Consider the following 19,995-nt stretch of genomic DNA (forward strand, 5'->3'; position numbering starts at 1 on the left):
AGCGCTACCGGCTTCGAGCAGCCCCCGTGCCTTCGGACCCTGAGCCGCCGGCCGGGCACTTCCCCTCCCGGGCTCCGGGGGCGCAGGGTCCAAAGGCATGGGGGCTGCCCGAAGCTGGTAGCGCTCGGGCAGCTCGGTGCTTACAGAGCCCAGGAGTTCAGGGAGCACAGCAGCCGCCGGAGCCCGGGAGGGGAAGTGCCCGACCGGGGGTGCAGAGTCCGGAGGCATGGGGGCTGCCCGAAACCCGAGCGCTACCGGCTTCACGGTTTGCCAGGCAGCCTCCAGACCCTGTGGCCCCGGCTGGACGCTTCCCCTCCCAGGCTCCAGCTGCGCTGCGGAACCACCGGCTGGGGGCGCAGGGTCTGGGGGCTGCCCGGCAAACTGTGAAGTCGGTAGCACTCAGGCAGCCCTTTTCGCGTGTCTGGGAGAGAGGAGGGGGAATGCGGGGCGCTCAGGGGAGGGGGCGGAGTTAGGGCGGGGACTTTGGGGAAGGGGCGGGGAAGGGGCGGAGTTGGGGCAGGGCTGGGGTGGGAAAGGGGCGGGGCCAGAGCCCCATGGAGTGTCCTCTTTTTTTATTTTTTAAATATGGTAACCCTAAAAATCACATTAGCTGTCTTTCCATCATTTGGTACAGAGAAAGTGGTAGATTAGAAGTTCTCTGATTTCATATTTGAATTCCTTAAGATATCTTGGGTGAATATCATCTGATCCTGGTGACCTATTACTGTTTTATTTAACAATTTGTTGCAAAATCTGCTGTACTGACACCTCAATCTGGGACAGTTCCTCAGATTGGTCACCTAAAAAGAATGGCTCTGGGGTTGGGATCTCCCCCACATCCTCTGCACTGAAGACTGATGCAAAGAATTAATTTAGCTTCTCTGCAATGGCCTTGTCTTCCTTGAATGCTCCTTTAGGACCTCAATCATCCAGTGGTCCCACCAGTTGTTTTGCAGTCTTCAAAATTGCTGTTAGTTTTTGTGTCTTGCTAGTAGTCTTCAAATTCTTTTTTGGTCTGCCTAATTATACTTTTGTGCTTGACTTCCCAGAGTTTGTTCCTTTTTATTTTCTTCAATAGGATTTGACTTCCAATTTTTAAAGGATGTCTTTTTATCTCTAACTACCTCTTTTACTCTGTTGCTTAGCCAGGTGACATTTTTTGATCCTCTTACTGTTTTGTTTTGTTTTTTTTTTGTTTTTTTTTTTGAGGTATATGTTTAGTTTGAGCCTCTATTATGTTGTTTTTAAAATGTTTCTGTGTTGTTTGCAGGCATTTCACTCTTGTGACTTCCTTTTAATTTCTGCAAAACTGGTCTACTCATTTTTGTGTTTTCCCCCTTTTTGAAGATGAATCCTACTGTGGTGGGTTTCTTTGGTATCCCCCTCACCAAAAGGATGTTAAATTTAATTAGATTATAGTTGCTGTTACCCCGAAAGGTTCAGCTCTATTCACTTCTTGGACCAGATCCTGTGCAGCACTTAGGTCTAAATCAAGAATTGCCTCTTCCTTTGTGGGTTCCATAACTAGCTTCTCCAAGAAGCAGTCATTAATGTTGTCTACAGATTTTATCTCTGAGTCCCATCCTGAGGTGACATGTTCCCAGTCAATATGGGGATAATTGAAATCCCCCATTATTATTGGGTTTTCTGTTTTTGAAGCTCTCTAATCTCCTTGAGCATTTCACAATCACCATCAACATCCTGATAAGGTGTTTGGTGATATATTCCTACTGCTGTACTCTTATTATTCAACATGGAATTTCTAGCTGTAGAGATTCTATGGTACTGTTTGATCCATTTAAGATGTTTACTATATTTGACTCTATACTTTCTTCACATATAGAGCCACTCCCACACCTGTGTGACCTACTCTGTCATTTCTATATATTTTGTACCCTGGTATTACCATGTCCCACTGATTATCATCATTCCATGACATATCTGTGATACCTATTATATCAATATCCTCATTCCATTTTTTACTTGCTTCTCTGCATCTTTGCTTATTTCTTCTCTTCTTCCTTTCTACAGAGAGATTGTAGTGTATTATTCTTCCTCCTTGATTCTCAGACAGAAAAACTTCCATTAACCACTTAAAAATGTTCTGACTATGCTTCAGTCTATCCTTCATGAATCAATAAGCATATGTTATGGGTAGACCTAGATGAATGCTAATAAATAAATAAATCAAATCTATAAACATATGTTAGAATTGTAAAATGAATTAATTTTGTCTATATTCATGCATCATTTTACTCATATATTTGTGCAATCTAATATTTTGGCACATATGTCCATGGAAAGCAAATTTCAATGATGCATAGATGAAAATTAACTGAAACCCAATTTTGAGCTGAAATGCAATCTCCTTCAATCATGTGACTTATTACAGTACAACCCACTACAAGTAACTGGGTAGCTCAGCAGCTGAATACTCACATAGAAAATAATATTTGTTTAATTGTTTCAATAACAAATAAATATGAGCTATCTGCTCAGCGATATTCTATGAGAAGAAAAGGAGGGTTATTTTTTATTACAATGGATGTGGCACAGTGGTTTTCAACACAGCAGGGCAGGACCTCAAGTTAAAATGAAAGAACTTGCTGAAAGTCTCCAGCTAGGGCAGGGGTTCTCATGGGGGGTCGCGAGCTGTCAACCTCCACCCCAAACCCCGTTTTTCCTCCAACATTTATAATGGTGTTAAATATATTAAAAAGTTTTTTTAATTTATAAGGGGGGGTCGCACTCATAGATTCATAGTTTCTAGGACTGGAAGGGACTTCGAGAGGTCATCGAGTCCAGTCCCCTGCCCGCATGGCAGGACCAAATACTGTCTAGACCATCCCTAATAGACATTTATCTAACCTACTCTTAAATATCTCCAGAGATGGAGATTCCACAACCTCGCTAGGCAATTTATTCCAGTGTTTAACCACCCTGACAGCTAGGAACTTTTTCCTAATGTCCAACCTAGACCTCCCTTGTTGCAGCTTAAACCCATTGCTTCTGGTTCTATCCTTAGAGGCTAAGGTGAACAAGTTTTCTCCCTCCTCCTTATGACACCCTTTTAAATACCTGAAAACTGCTATCATGTCCCCTCTCAGTCTTCTCTTTTCCAAACTAAACAAACCCAATTCTTTCAGCCTTCCTTCATAGGTCATGTTCTCAAGACCTTTAATCATTCTTGTTGCTCTTCTCTGGACCCGCTCCAATTTCTCCACATCTTTTTTAAAATGCGGTGCCCAGAACTGGACACAATACTCCAGCTGAGGCCTAATCAGAGCAGAGTAGAGTGGAAGAATGACTTCTCGTGTCTTGCTCACAACACACCTGTTAATACATCCCAGAATCATGTTTGCTTTTTTTGCAACAGCATCACACTGTTGACTCATATTTAGCTTGTGGTCCACTATAACCCCTAGATCCCTTTCTGCCGTACTCCTTCCTAGACAGTCTCTTCCCATTCTGTATGTGTGAAACTGATTTTTCCTTCCTAGGTGGAGCACTTTGCATTTGTCTTTGTTAAACTTCATCCATTTGTCCAGATCATTTTGAATTATGACCCTGTCCTCCAAAGCAGTTGCAATCCCTCCCAGTTTGGTATCATCCGCAAACTTAATGAGCCTACTTTCTATGCCAAAATCTAAGTCGTTGATGAAGATATTGAACAGTGCCGGTCCCAAAACAGACCCCTGCAGTACCCCACTCGTTATGCCTTTCCAGCAGGATTGGGAACCATTAATAACAACTCTCTGAGTACGGTTATCCAGCCAGTTATACACCCACCTTATAGTAGCCCCATCTAATTTGTATTTGCCTAGTTTATCGATAAGAATGTCATGCGAGACTGTATCAAATGCCTTACTACTCAAAGGCTTGCTATGTGAAAGGGGTCACCAGTAAAAAAGTTTGAGAGCTACTCCAGCCCACACCGCAATATAAAAAAAATCAGGGTTTATAATGATTTAGTAAAAGAGGGTCGCTTTCATATAATTACTCCCATTGTCCCTTTATTCTTCTTTTAATTCTAACAGTGGATCCATGTAGACACATGGTTATTTACTATTTTAGAAGTTCAGGATTTGATCCCATGTCAGTCAGGAGTGTACGCAATCACGCGAGGATCAAACTAATTATTGGGAAGGAATCACATAATAAGAGGATTAAATGTTGTTACATTTAATGATTATAAAACAAAATAAATAAAGCTACAGTTATTATTTGTTTCTACATCTATAGACTCTCCCATCGTTAACATATAATTAGAAAAGTCTCATTATGAAAGCACATCAAATCTATTCTCTTTGCACCGAGTCATTGGAATCAGTGGGACTTTTGACATTGGACCTCAGTGGCAGCAGTATTGGACCCAGGCAGAAGAGTCACTAACAAATTTAAAGCTAAAATTTCTGGAAGATCAGAGAAATTTTTCATGTGTCCACACGTAGAGGTATTAAAAATGAAAAGTAATTGTCAACATTGCTGTTTAAAATGTTGACTCCATGCAACTATTAAATTAAAATAAAATCCTGTTCACTATTGACTGTGTTGAATCACTGACTATTTGTCATACCACTACAAAAATGTTCATAAATATATTTCCAATCCAGTGGTTTCTATAAATATATTATGGCTGTCCATCATGTTACATATCACCTACCATTTTAACTGGAGAATATTTCTCATAGTCTGTTTCTCATGCTGTATGATTCCAGTGTTGGTAGGAAAAAAATCTCACTCATCAAGAGCAAATTTAGAAAATTGAGTGTTTGGGGGTTTCTTTTTGGTTTTCTATGACAATTAAAAACTGAAAAAAGCTAAAATTCCCCTTTGCCCTGACAACAGCAATATAGCTAATATATAAACAAGATACAAACACTTCTATTTCTCATTCATGTTTCCCTCTAATTTATTTGCCAACTCTTATCTTAACAGATTCCAAGTCTTTAACATTGACCTTTCTTTACATTTATATTCTTTACGACTAGCAAACAAGAACTGCAGAGAAACATTATACAATTGTGACTTTAAAAAAATAAAATAAAACCTAGCCAAGTCCCAGACACTATTATAACGTGTAGTATATTCTTTCCTGGATACACAGGAATTTCCATACAAAGCTCCATTTTATGTGCTTTAATTTAACCCAAGAACTGTTTATGCCAAAGAGGCATTGTTTTTATGATAAAAAAAAAAGCTTCAGCAAGCTATTTGACAAAGCCTTGAACTCAAGCAAACACCATTTTCCAAGTCCTCAAGTACTTCACTATGTTAGGTACACAATAAGGGATGATTTAGCTGAAGTTACACCATGAAGCTGAAGAACTTGTGTTCCATTAAATTTAAAATTGTATTGTTATGTGTAGGAACCAACAGAGCTGATGAATCCACACAACAATGCTTGGGATGAAATCACTGCATTATACGCTTGTTCTGAGTGTGTTGTTCTGATGGCACCAGCTGACTCCAAAGCAGAAGAAGAGCAGAGCTAAAGAATGATAAAATTATCTCTATCTGGTTTCAATATTGGTCGGGGGGGGGGGGAAATCTCCCCTTTTATGAGCAAATTTAGAAAAAGGGGTTTGAGGGTTTTTTTAGAAGAATGATCACTTTTTAAGTGCTTTTGCTTTCTTGAGTATCAGAGAGACTAAGAGATTTTAATTAAGGTCTTGTTAGACTTGTGAACTTGGATAGATATAAGACAAGAGAAATAGCAAGTACATTTACCAGACACATTTTCACGAGCTATCACAGCTCTTGATAAAAATACTTCTGGAACCCAAATGCTGTATCTATACATTTGGCTCATTGAAATGGAACTATTAGATTTCTTCTTACATTTTGCTGGCTAAAATGATTAGTGCGTAGAGCTGTCCAGTGTCTTATAGACATTTAGCACCATTTGTGGTTTGTTGGTTAGTGCCCAGATATCGTGAAAAATGGAGAACAGTCAAGAATAATAATTTCACCTGCTCCACCTAGCAAGTACATGGTAAGCACCAAATTGTCAGTGCATTTCTAAGACACATTGGTCTGGGCAAAAATCTGCATTTCAGCTTGTAAATGGGGGAACTGATCACACAAATGAAAAGTGAGGTATATCAATAGGTGGTTGCCTATATTCCACTGGCCTTCTTGAGAATTTTGAGGCCACTCTAGTGAGAAATGGTGAATTTGTCTATTCACCTCTGGCCTCTGTGAATGTGGGGTTCCTTCCAGAGAAGGTGAGTTTCCTTGGGTTTTTTTTTTTTTTTAGAGAATCACTAACAGGATAAGAGCAGTTTGGGGGAGTGAAATAAGGTATCCATTCACATGGGTGTGAGAGATCCATGAGGGTGAATTGGAGAGTGCGGAAAATTTTGTGGGTTTTCAAGAAGCTTAGGGCAGGTAATGTTTTTCAGTCTGCTCTGAAGGTCTTAATTTGGGTATGTAGCTGGGGCAGCTGCTTCCCTTCAATAGAAACTTTTCAGTAGGTAAGAAGCTTGAGTGATATTATGGCTCAGTAGACTTAGGGTGGGCTTGAGTTGTGGGGGCTTAATGTCTTTTGGACCTGGTCATGGCATTTAGGGAAGAGACTCCTTGGAAGACATGGGCCACTGTGATAAATGAAGGGAGCAGTAGCTCCATTTTATGGACACCTAGCCAGCCAGTAGCTATAAAATCCCTCTTAGTAGCTGTTCTCTAATTGCTCTACCTGTAAAGGGTTAAAAAGTAAGAATCTTTGGGCCAGGTATGAAAAATCCTTGGTATCAGACCAGGAAGAGCTTAGAAAGAAAACAAAAGGAAATCAGCTGTTGCCACCAGCTAATTAAACAACATGTGCACAAAGCTCTTAAGACACAGAAATTCAATTCTGTTCTTAAAAGAGGTAAATTTTATTAATAAAAAAAGAGAAAGAAAATATATCTGGGAACTCAGGCTATTGCTAGATTTTAAAAGAGCAAGTACAAGGATTAAGCACCAAGAATAGCTTTCTTGAGGTCCAGTTTACAGGTTACAAGCAAAACAAAAGCACCTGGGGTTGGCATAGAGGAGTCCACAAGCCGTAAAGAAATAAAAAGAGATAAACCTAATTTCCTAGACATTTCCTGATCTACTTACATATCTGGGGTTTCAAATTAGTAGTTTCTAGGTATGATAGCAAGGATTTTTCATACCTGGCCCAAAGCTTCTTACAGCATAACTGTTGCCCTGTCTGCCTCTCCCTGGGAGAACAACAACAGACAGATAAAAGGGGAGTCTTTGTTCAAGTTTAAAAAGTTCTAGCCTTCCCATTGGCTCTTTTGGCCAGGTGACCACTCACTTCCTTTTACCTATGCATAGCAGTGAGACTTTTTAACCCTTTATAGGTAGAGCAATTAGAGAACAGCTATTAAGAGGGATTTTATAGCTACTGGCTGGCTGGTTGTCCATAAAAGGGAGCTAACCCCCCTTCATTTATCACAGCCACTAATGAGAAATGTATTATATCAACCTTACTGGCCATGTCAGATAATTTTCTCAGGAATGCAGGGTGTCAATGACCTTGCTCATATTGAAAGTGTTGAATACAAAGTCAATGACTATAATGTCATCACCATTCATGTGTGATTAAGGATGAGGGCTCTGAGTTCTCAGGCATGACAGAAACACAGTTGGATAACACTATAGGTTCAGTAATGGCCCAGTTGGGCATTCAGTTCAACATAAACCAAATAAATGTCACAGAGATTATGTGGCTGTTTTGTATGAATCTGATTTTAAATGCAGGAAGTCTCCCACCCTAAATCTGGATATGACAGAGTATGTTACCCTTGCATACGAATCAAAGGGTGGGGATTAATTGCTGTCCAGATTGCACGGTCTGCTCAATAGAGGTCTTGCTTGAGTTGAAAGATTCTTCTCTATGGTAGCAAATTTGTGCCTAATGGGACCAGATGTGGAATCTTCTCTACTTGAGTTTCAGTATGTGCCACTCACTAAGGTACTGGAGATGCAGGGAGAACTGCAGGCTGTGACCTGTGAATTAGATCTGTGTCTCTAGTAAAGGAAAATGAGGGATTCTGAGACCATTATTGGAGCGGATTGACCATGTGTCCCTTTGGAGTTGCAAAGTGCCAGTCTGTTAAAGAAGTGATTATTAGATCCTGGGCCAAGAAACCATCTCTAGACCTTGAAGGCTCTCCAGCTACCACCCTGTCATGAATTTTCCAGTGTGGGATAGATTATTGAGAAAGTTGTGGTGGAAATAGCTCTAGAAGCCTCTGAAGTCCTTAGACCTCCCTGATTCCAGTAAGTTTGCTTTTAGCCTTGGACAAAGTATGGAGACTATGCTGGTAGTATTGTTAAATCATCTCCTGGCAATGGCTGAAGATCATGTGGCCATGCTGAGTCTCAGATGTGTCAATTGCCTTCAGTAATGTTGCCTGTGTTTACTCATTTACAGTTTCTAGCAAAGGTCACTGAAGTCCATCTTGAGAGGCTCCATAGCTTTCTTTCTGAGATTTCAGGGGATCCTTGTTGTAATTGCTTCCTCTGTTCATTGTATTTTCCTCTATATTTTTTCTAACACCTTATTTTGAACTGCTGTTTATTTTTCTATTATTTCTAATCTCTTTTCTATTCTGTTCTGATTATTTTCCCTTGTGTTTGTTTATTTCTACTCCTTTTCCTCCCCCACTTTCTTTTTTGATTTCAGTGTTTCACCTTTAGCTCTTTTAATTTGCATTTCTTTTGTTTACTTCATTACATACTTTGATTTGTTTACTCTAACTTTCTACTCTTCCCTCTGCTTTCACTCTATGTTTGTAACTCCCTTCCTTCCTGCAGACCAAAATAAATATGCTGGGAGATTCTATTTCTTATTCCCTCGATCTCTTTCCCACACACCCTTCCAGTATACACTGTAATTTTTCTTTCCATTAATCTCTCTGCCTCCTCACCACATTCTCTGTCCATCTTCCTGAGTACTCCATTTGTTACCCATTTCCCCTACAGCATCCCATCTCTCACTTACCATTGTTTCTCTCTCCCACACACACACTCAAATGCTCTCTTGCTCTTCTTCTTCTTCTTTTTGTATATTATGGCATAACAGACTCACATTCTGAGTCTGTAACTTCCAGGTTCTGGATTTCATGACATATAATTAGTCTCTCTTTTCCCCCATAATTTAAAAAAAATTGTAATATTGCATACTTAATGGTGCCCCATTTTCTGGATGCTCTAACTAGTTATTTTAGTGTAAACTTTGCCACTTTTAGGTGCCTGAGTTTGTCATACAAAATCCCCCTATTAACATTACACTCTTTACACTGCCAGAGGATATGATTAACCATTTCTTTGACCTTGCATGTCTCACACAGCCCATCTTTGAGTTTATTAATTAAGGCCAAATTACTGTTTAAACCACAGTGTCAGGAAAGTATTTGAAGTAGAGCTACCTCACTTTTTCTCTCAGGTTCTTGCAGTACATCACCATTTTTGATTCTAGGGCAGACTTCATGAAATCTTTTCCTCCTGGTTTCTTTTATGCATACTTCCTATTTCTCCTTTCTCAGTTCATTTTAATAAGATTTTTAAATCCCTGTTTACTTAGGAGGATCTCTGTCAATTTTTTTCACTTTTACAGTGTTTTTCTCTACTTTGTCTGCCACCTCATTTCCAGCTATCCCAGCATGTGCTGGGATCCATGCTACTTCAATGTTTACTCCCATCTGCACCAATTTTGTTGTTAGTAACAATATTTCATTAATTATATCATTTCTGCTATCAGAATTCCCATTTTTGATTGCCAGTAGGGAATATGACAAGATGACAGTGAAGGTAGGTTGCACATCCAGTATAATGCCAATGTTATCACTGCTAGCTCGGCCATCAAACGGCTACAAAATTTGATAATCTAATGGATTTCTATATTCCATGTGTTGGGACATAGAATGCTGTCCCCACTCTCCTGGTTTTCTTATCTTTAGACCCATCCATAAATATTTGGTAATGTTTCCCCATTGTATCACATAGATATTGATTTGCTGTATTTAACACATTTCACTCTCCTTTCGCCCTTTTAATTTCATTATATAGTTCCACATTTATATCATGGTGGGGGGCATGATTTTCCACCTATTGTGTGTGTTCCCATGGCTATAAATGCTCATTTCTTATAGGTCTTTCTTTCCCTCATTTTTCCACTGAATTCCCAGTATTCTTCATATATTTGTTTAATGTTTCTATCTTCCCTGTTGACTTTTGCCCAAAAGGATAAGGCTAATAATTTTGTTCTTAACGCTAAAGGCATGTCACCAGCAGCTCTCCTCATTATTCAGAAAGAGGTTGTAAGGGAGGCACCATATGCAATGCATGGGCTTGGTTGTGTCTAGCATCCTTAGGTTTGTTTTTGAGGCTCAAGTAAACATTTGGCATCAGTACTCAGTGACTGGTGTTATTAATGTTCTATAAAGCATTACCACTGCTTTCATATCAGTGCCTAGGTGACTCTGGAAATCTTTTTAAGTATATTGAATTTACCTTCACATTTATTTACAATATTTTCCATGTGATTCTTCCATGTTAGCTTGCTATCTAATGAGGAGGAATGTGTAGCTTTTAGCTATACCTATTTGCTGTCCATATATAGTTTACAATATTTTTTAAATTTCCTTTTAGTGAATATCATTCCTTTAGTTTTTAGAATTGAAAATTTAAAGCCCCATGTTTTCCCAGTTCATGCTTTTCCTAAATGCTTCATTGATTTGCTTCTCAGCTATTCCTTGGTTTCTGCTTTGAGCCCATATGCCACAATCATCTACGAACTTGGATATGCCTATTCCTGCACTCATCCTTTTTAGGAGCTCATTTATCATTATGTTTAATAAGATAGGACTGTTGACACTCTCCTGTCGAGTGCCATTTGCAATTGTATATATGCTAGGGTAGGCTTTCCCTATTCTGGACCTGCATAGTTCTTTTACTTAAGAAATCCTTTATTCACCTCCATATTCTTCCTTTCATGCCCATGGATGCTATTTTATGCAATAAGCCCTCTCTCTACAACATATCTTATGATTTTTCGATATCTAGGAAATCTATATATTCTTTATTTCTCCTAAATTTTTGTGCTTCTATCTTCACTCTTATTATATGATCAACTATACTCCTCCCCGTCTGAGCCAACTTTGCACATTGTCATAAGGCCATTTCTCTCTAGATATGTTGTTAATCTTTCACTCATTTTTTGCATGGCTTTACTCATACATGACGTAAGGGCAATTGGCCTGTATGCATCAGGTCTTGCTCGCGGCTAACCTGGTTTCTACACTGGGACTACAACCGCATGTTTCCACTGCATTGGTAGCTCAGTTTTTCCCCATATACTATTGTACAGTATTAGCAGTGTTTTCAGATTCCCTTCATGCAGGTGTTTTAGCATTTTGTTACATATGCCATTCTTACCTGGTGCAGATTTTTTGCTCTTAGCTATAGCTTTTTGAAGTTTTTAGAAGTGTTCATTTAATAACTAATATCATTTCCTTATCTTCATCCTACCTCTTTCAGTTCTCATGATTCTTCTAATTTTTTTTCCTCATGTGGATTTCTATTCTCTGATTTTCACCATTATTAACGTTGTGGAATATTTCTACTAGGGGTTCTTTGTTTTTCTTCATAAGAGCTTTCTATCCCTCATCCTGTTACAGTAAGCCCTGGTGTAGAATTGCTCTTACCAATGAATTGCTCTTACCATTCATTGTCCTAATCTGCTTATATACCTGTGATGTTTTAGCATCTTCATTTATTTTCCCATAGTACTTTCTCCAGCTTTCTTTTTTGCCTTTTTAATAGCCCTTTGTGCAATTGCTTTGTTTATCTTATATGTCATTAAGTCCTCACTATTCATTGTATTGTTTACGTTCTTATGTTTTGGTCCTTTCCTTAATTGCTTTTGTTACACTCCTCATTCCACCATGGTACTTGTTTTCTACCTTTAGGATGACCAGATAGCTATACCTAAGATAACTTTTCTGCCATCATGATTCCCTTAGTTATATTACTACTAAGTTACACAATGTCATCCCTTATACATTGTTCATTAATATTTTATTTACCTTTACTTCTAAATAGTTCCCAGATTGCTTTTTTAATATTTCAAGTAGGGGCCTTCCTCCATCCTCAACATTGCCTTTACCTTGATATTCTATAAAGATAGGGAAGTGATTATCTTCTTTATCGACTTTGCAGTGGTATTTGCTTGCTATACTACTGGACACTATTCCCAGGTCTTGACAGGAGAGATTTCCATTGGCTGCATTAAACCAAGTGGTGTACCGTCATTCAGTATTACTAAATTATTTTCATCGATAAATTGTCTAGATATTTACCATTCTTACCATTTTTTTCACTTTCCCACATTCTGTTACGGTTGTTCGTCTCCACATATAATAAATATATATGCCTGCTGCATCTTCAATTATCTGTCAAATCCTTAATCTCCAGTTTTCCACAGGGATTGCATATAGTATATGTTCTCAAAGATGAAAATTTATTTTGCATTGGAATCTCAATAGTGTTTTACTTTATGTTTAGTGTCTTCACCTCAATTTTAAGATAAATTTAAGTTTTTCTTAATTATAAGGAAAGGTTTTCCTCACTCCCAGTTCATACTTCTCCATTTTGCCTATAGATGCCATATCCTGGGATTCCAAAATCTACTTTTTCTATTGATCTGTTTCTTGTATGCAAATTTTATCAGGTTTAGTAGCCTTATCAAGGATATTTTTATTTAGTTCCTGTCCATGTGCAATTAGGCTATGTGCATTACAAGAATAAATAGTACCATTTTTATTTATCCTTTACTATTTCCTTCTCTTAAAAAAGCATGGAGTCACTCTTCTGATAGATTGCTAACACGTAGGTACTTTTCTGCTGCTTTAACTATAATTTTCATTTTCTCTTTTTCCCTGTCTGTGATGTGCAGTTTATTACCTCAGTCATAAAAGCTATAAACCTCTTTGTCTACACATAATATGTCTTCTCCTATTTTCCCCTGTACCACTCATATCCTTTGATTTATTCTATTGTGCGTTTATCTCTTTCTCCTTACTGAGTTTCCTTTCCTATTCCCCTTTTGGTCTGAGATGCATCTTATTAGCTTGCACACACTACGCTATTTGTAATTTTTGTTTTTTTGTATCTCTCTTGATTGCTTTGCTGCTATAGAACCGCCATATGCCACACTATACTTTCTTGAACCACAGTTGCTATGCTTTATTCTGTCCCTTCCACAAAATTGTCATAGGAGTGCTCCCCTCCAGATTAACTGCATCTAATTTTCCCTTTACATATATTTGCCACATGTCCAAACATTTGACATCTGTAGCACCTCACCAAGGGTGGAATATATGGTTTGGTTTAAAAAATGTGGTATCCTATTGTTACCCTAAAAGTTTCTCTTTTAAATGCAACAAGCACAGCTGTTCATGGCTTTCTTTCCCCTCCTCTCTCTTGCTAATGAGCGGCTTATCATCCTCTATGCTTTACTTCATCTTCTGTCATTTCGAATGGCACCCCATTTATAAACTCCTCTTGTCTCCATCAGATACTTAAGCAGTTGGCAGCTTACTTTCAGTTTTCCTAGCATTTTAACCTCTAATAGTTTCCCCACTTGATCCTTGCATTTGCATTCAATTAATAGATCTCCTCCTTGTAGCTTTCTACCTCCTTCTATGTCTCCAGCACTTTTAAAAATTTACTCCGCCAATTCAGAGGGCTTATATCCCCTATCTTCACATCCTTGACTAGTCATTTCATTATTATAACAATTTTAGATTTTTCTTTTTACTCTTTCTGTCTGCTGTTTCTTCTTCTAGCTCAAGCACGTCCACGCTTTACTTTTTTCTAACTTCTGGCCAGTCGTTCCCTCTGCTACCATTGTATTTTCCATCTCCCCGCTCTATAGTGTAGCTCAGCCAGTCAGCCTACCTTAGCCCCAGGAGCCTCGTCTGCTCCAGCCAGCCTTCCTGACTGACATCCCAGCCTCCAGCCCATTCTCTTCCCCCTCCCCCCATTTCTAGTGTCTTGGAACTCTGTGACCCATTAATCTAGTAGTCCCTTTGCTCCTTCTTCACTATCGTTTTTGTTCCAAGTCTTACATTTTCCCTCTCTCTCCCCTCACAAAGATAACAAATTGGGACAGAACCCCTGAAATCACCTTGTCCCTTCATTCCTGACTCTGGAGGACTTCCATGGTCCTCTAGAGCTATAAGAAATTAAAACAAACAAGCTGGATAAATGCAGGTGCATTGAAATTTGCTTCTTTGTTCCATTCTTATGGCTCTGTAAACATAGAGAACCCTTTGAAGAAACTGGTTTGAAACACCAGTGCTATCTGAACAATGCAAATGTGCAGAAGCACAGAGAGAACAAGTGTTAAGAGTGCCATAAAAATGCTCCTCTTTATCATGATTTCACATGAAAAAATTTCAGCCCACTGATAAGATGGCCCTAGTGAGCAAGTTGTTATCTAGTGTAATTACTTCCTATGAAACTTTCAAAGGATTGTTCCTTTTTCTCTCTGCTTCCCTCAACTGGATATCTTTAACAAGATATTCTTCTTTAGCTTCAGTTTTCAGGGGCAAATTCTATTTACCCTACACCTGAGTGTCTTAACTCCCACTCTAATTTTGCCATTCTCTTACATATTTATCTACATTTTCACTGAGATTTCAGAAGAAACATGACCAAGAGTCTACACTTGGATGGTGTAGTCTCTAGATTTAATTGTATTATACTTGTATCTCTCTGTAACAAAGTGGCTTGCCCTGAGGCTGGAGAGCCTGGGACTCAGACAAGGCTGATTATAGAATGAGCCCCACCTGAGGGGAATCAGGCAATTCCCTACAAAGAACAGATGGTGGCTGCAACAAATGGAGGATGCATAGGGAGTTATAGTAATTAGGGGAGGGAGATATTGCAGGGATGAAAGAAAACTAAAAAAGCCCTTGCAGGACTATGGCACTGGGAAGCTTGGAGGGTAAAGCCCCGTGAGCTCTGTGAAGAAGAAACCCTGACTGTGTTTTGGATTGGATGTGTGTCCCAAATAAGTGATAGAAGAAGAGCTTTGGGGTGAGAGAAAATGCCAGAGATAAGTATGGACTTTTTCTTTGTGTTGTTGTTTAATGGACTCCAGTTTGGGAGTTTGGGCTGTTGTAAACTAGTTCTGGTATTAAACTAGCCCTAGGCAGGGATACTGTTAACCAGAGAAAGTCTCTGTGGGCTCTCAAAGGGCCCTGAAGAGAGGAAAAATTGGTGGGGAGCCAGCAGAGGCACCACTTTGCTAGGGGGGCTCAGTAAGCAGCAGTCTTGTTATACACACAGATGCTTCATAACCATATGAGTGTGTGTATGTATACAGATAGTGCACATGCAAGTGTAACCCACACACCTTCTGCATGTGGTGTTCTGGCCCATCTAGTGGCACTGAAACACAGAGAGAGAGAGATAAAATTAGTCTGCTCTACAGCCTTAGCTAAGAGCCAGTTGGCTTTTAGCTCATGTGGTAGAGGCTCATGCACTGAGGCCCCAGGTTCAATCCCACCTGCTGACAACCGAGGTCTGTCTGTGTTTCACAAATGATGTGTGTGTGGGAAGTAATGTGTTGAATTGAGGCCTGTGAAGCTCAACAGAAATAGCTTTTAGGCAGAGTTTTCAAATAGTTTGGAAGCTGGGCCCATGGGTAAAAATGCACGTGGCACTTTCTTAATCTGAATATGCAATTACTTTAATTATGGGAACCAAAAGCCAATTAGATAATGAAATGGCAGTGTGCACTTGCTAATATAGCATTTGTGCTTGCAGGTTCTAGTAACTACACGTGAAAATTAGGTGTGCAGATGCAATGCAAACACAGGGAGTGGTAGCAGGGCCTGTCTTCACCTTCTGCAGTATTGGGGCTGTTGACAGTCTGAAAGCCAGTGTGCCTATTCCCTTTTAACCAATTCTCTTTCCTTTATTATTTAAAGGACGAGCTAATCATTGGTCAGCAATCATTGGTGGTTCTCACTCCAAGAACTATGTCCTTTGGGAATATGGAGGATATGCTAGTGAAGGTGTTAAACAAGTTGCAGAGTTGGGGTCCCCAGTAAAAATGGAGGAAGAAATTCGACAACAGGTGAGTGTAATGAAAATAATTATGAATATCTTTAAGAGTAGTTTAGCTTTCACTTTGAATTGCTTGGCATTTGACATGTACAGCAATGTCATTGCACTGGCTAATTTTGAACTGAGCAAATTAGGAAGACCTTCTACTGGTACTTTAAAAAAAAAAAAAAAACAAAAAAAAAACAGTTCTTACACAGGCAAATATTAATGAAGCGAACCAGAAGGTCTGCCTGAGTAAGGACAAGTTACATTGTTTATGAAGTTATTGACATAGGCAAGGCTCCTATAAAGTGGAAATGTGATGTATAAAAATAAAATTAATTTTTCACTGGGTTAGTCAAGACACTTTTAATCTCTTAAAAGGAACATGTTTAAGATGGCTTTTCTAGTTAAACAATCAGTATGCCATGTGCCTGTTTTCCCTTCAGATTTTCAATTTGTATTTCATGACCATTTGTAACTTATTCTGGTGGGCAAAGCATATGCAATATTTGTAACTTCTCAAAGCTATTCAAGTTAAAAATGCTGTTTCAGCAAACCAGAAGAGCACTTGTAAATAGTAGCATTTTTGCAAGTTTGCACTAATAAAACTTGATAGATAAGGCAGTCCACTAGCATCATTAAAGGTAGAAGACTTTTTTTAACTGTATATCAATATTGGTTTTCTTCATCTGTAATGAAGTCTACTTCTTGAAATGGCTTTTAAACCATTTATATTTTGTTACATGGGCTAGAATAAGCAACCAAGTTAAAACATTCCCTTGGATTATTTATTGTATTTGTTAGGTATGTCCTTACACAATTCCCTTTCTCAGGGCCCCATCACGCTAGAAACTGTGCAAACACAGAGTAGCAGATGGTCCCTGCCTTGATCAGTTTACAGTCTAGCTAGACAAGACAGATATGGGGGCGGGGGGAGGGATAGAACGCACAGAGAGAACAATATGATGGCAGCAAATGTCATTATTTTTATTTATTTTTGGGAATGGGTATAGTTATGAGAGCATCAGCTAAATGGCAAGAAAAGACCAGGGAGTGAGGAGGAAAGGGCAGAGTGGGCCTGAGGTGAAGAATGAGGGAGGGGGAGTGTGTTGGAGCAAACAGCCAATCAGCACTTGGAAGGGAAAGTCCTCCATGTCCAAAGGTACCTGCTTTGGGAGCTGCTCCTACTGGCTGTAGTTTCTAGCTGGTTCCTCTTAGCCTGGGGGAAAGACTGCATTGTGGCAGGGAGAGAGAAACAAACCACCAGTCCACATGTAGAAGTCTCCTCTAGGACAGTGAGGCATGTATGGAGACTGAGGGCAATATCTGGCCCTAAGGGCTGAATTCTATCATTTGATATATACATATGGTTCTCATTATCTTTACTGAGAGTTGTTTGTGGTTTCAGCAGCAGAGTTTTGTCCCCAGGAGTAGCCCCTATGGTTGGATTTATATTTTGTATAAAATGTGTCCTGAGTGAATCCCTTCTGATCTGGATTTAAATGTAGCTACATCTTCCGGTATCAAATGGGTGACTAGTGAGTAATTGAATTCCCATGGTCTCATGCAGCACTTTAGTTAACCTAGAAATAGTTATGTACACAGCCACAATTTCATCATTCGGATGAGATACAGTATTTCTAATGTGTTTCCTGAAGACTTTCAGGTGCCTTTATTGATGAGATTTAAAAGCCAAGTAACTAAGTAATAACTATTTATTATTGTAGTGACTAGAGGCCCCAGCCCCCTTGTGCAAGGCACTATCCAAACATGTAGCACAGAGATGGCGCCTGCCCTGAAAAGTTTACAATCTAAGGTATCCTACAAACATGCATCTTCAGCAGAAGCTGATTGGTACAGTACAGTCAGCTACTCTAATCTGTACAGATGAAAACTGGGGTGGGAAATTACTGGTCTGAATTTTTTTTTTTTTTTTTTAGAAACTGCCGCTTTCAGATGCTCAGAGTGCAAACAAAATAGACTTTCTCTAATGTTTAGCTCAGAACTAGTGTGAGAATAGTGCCACTTACAACCATAGAGGTAGATTCACTCCAGCTAGTGTAGTGTAAAATCCATACAGGTTACACTCTGGCCACAAACACTCTCTGGACAGTGCTACACACTTTTTAGTATGCATTCGCCCTCTGATTATGTTGGTGTAGAGAGGGCTGCACCCATCTGGTACCATCTGAAAGTGACAGGATTTGACTTTGAAAGTCCCCTATACTCTGTGTGGGTCTGTGACATGAATGCTTAAATATGTGACTGAATTTTAAAGAAGGGTAATGACAATACATAATGACTTTTTTTAATATCGGGTTTAAATATGAGTTGGATGAGCAGTTAAAGGCCATTATCGGGGGAAGTTTTCAAGGGTCAAGAAAAAGAGAGTAGATGGGATTTACTTAGAGTTTAATTGGTAACAACTCTAAACTCCAAAATATAGTACATAAAAAGATTAGGGTTAGGGCTGGCTAAAAATTCTCCAGTGAAACACTTCCCCTCCCCGATGGAAAACTAGGATTTCAATTAAAGAAAATCTTTTGAGAAGTGCCTGCTTTTTGGCAGAAAATTTCAGCTTGTTGAAAAACCAAACTCCCATAAACCAAAAACTGGGCTGAAAAATCTTTGGGCTGAAAACCAAAGATTTCAATTTGGAAATGCCACTGCTGTTCCTTATAGGAGTCTTAGGCCTAGTCTTCACTTACCGGCTGGTCCGGCGGCACGCCATCGATGTTCTGGGATCGATCCCGGAAGTGCTCACAGTCGGCGCCGGTACTCCAGCTCGCCGAGAGGAGTACGCGGCGTCGACGGGGGGAGATTCCGGCCGCGTCTGGACCGCGGTAAGTCCGGACTAAGGTACTTCGAATTCAGCTACGTTATTAACGTAGCTGAATTTGTGTACCTTAGTCCGAAGTCCGGACTAAGTGGGGACCAGCCCTTAGTTTGGATGCCTTATGCCTCTATAGGCCAAGCTGTCTACACTACTGCATGGGGTCGATCTAAACTACGCCACTTCAGCTATGTGAATAGCGTAGCTGAAATCTACATAACAGTGTCTTCAGTGCAGTAAATTGACAGCTGACGCTCTCCCGTCGACTCCACTTGCGCTCGTCGTTCTGCTGGAGTACCAGAGTTGGTGGGAGAGTGCTCAGCAGTCAATTTATCGCATCTGAGACATGATAAATCAACCCTCGCTGGCTGGATTGATGCCTGCCGATCTGGTGGGTAGTGTAAACCAGCCCTATGTCTCTCATGATGTACCATGGCAGTTCAGCAGGAGGGGAGACAATGGTGCGTTTTCTGTGTGTGGGTAGATGGCACAGAGGAATGATGGACATCTTCAGACCAGCTCCAATTAGGCCTTTTTTTAATACTTATCTGAGTGTATTGTTAGAGTTGGGAAATTAACCCTTTTTCATGCTGTTAGGCTTGAAAAATATTGCGTACGCACAGATCTGGTGCATAGTGTATTTGCATGGGACCTTGCAAAATGTATAGCAATGTTTTCAGTACTTGAAAACAACAAATTGCTGCTGTGGTTTACAGTACCAAGTCCATGTGTGGTGCACATGTCAAATACAGTAATTAGAAAATTCTCTATTGCTATATCAAGGTATCTACATTCTGTAGAACTGCACTGAAAAGTCATTTTTGTGTACTCAGAATTAAAACTATGAATATAGTTACCTCATTGTCTGTAAATGAGAAGTTGTATTTGCTATAACTTTACCTTTCTGGGATGATTAAAATAACATGCTGTTGGTTAAAGGTTAATGCCCTTTAAAATTAATTGACTCTTGACTACTTCATTATATGCAGATTTTGATTACAATGGCAGTCCCTTGCAATCAGCCAGCTTTGCTCGGTCTTATTCAA

The 19,995-nt window shown here is 39.5% G+C and overlaps 1 protein-coding gene across 1 annotated transcript in view; it reads left to right on the top strand.

Annotated features, from left to right (window-relative positions):
• Positions 1-19,995, top strand: part of SPON1 (spondin 1) — a 327,108-nt gene that overhangs the window by 92,217 nt on the left and 214,896 nt on the right. Inside the window, exon 6 of the mRNA XM_034769946.1 lies at positions 15,996-16,144. Coding sequence (XP_034625837.1) covers positions 15,996-16,144 — 149 coding nt within the window. The remainder of the gene's footprint in view (positions 1-15,995; positions 16,145-19,995) is intronic.

The sequence above is a fragment of the Trachemys scripta genome, chromosome 4, assembly GCF_013100865.1.
Source record: "Trachemys scripta elegans isolate TJP31775 chromosome 4, CAS_Tse_1.0, whole genome shotgun sequence".
NCBI classification, from domain to species: Eukaryota; Metazoa; Chordata; order Testudines; family Emydidae; genus Trachemys; species Trachemys scripta.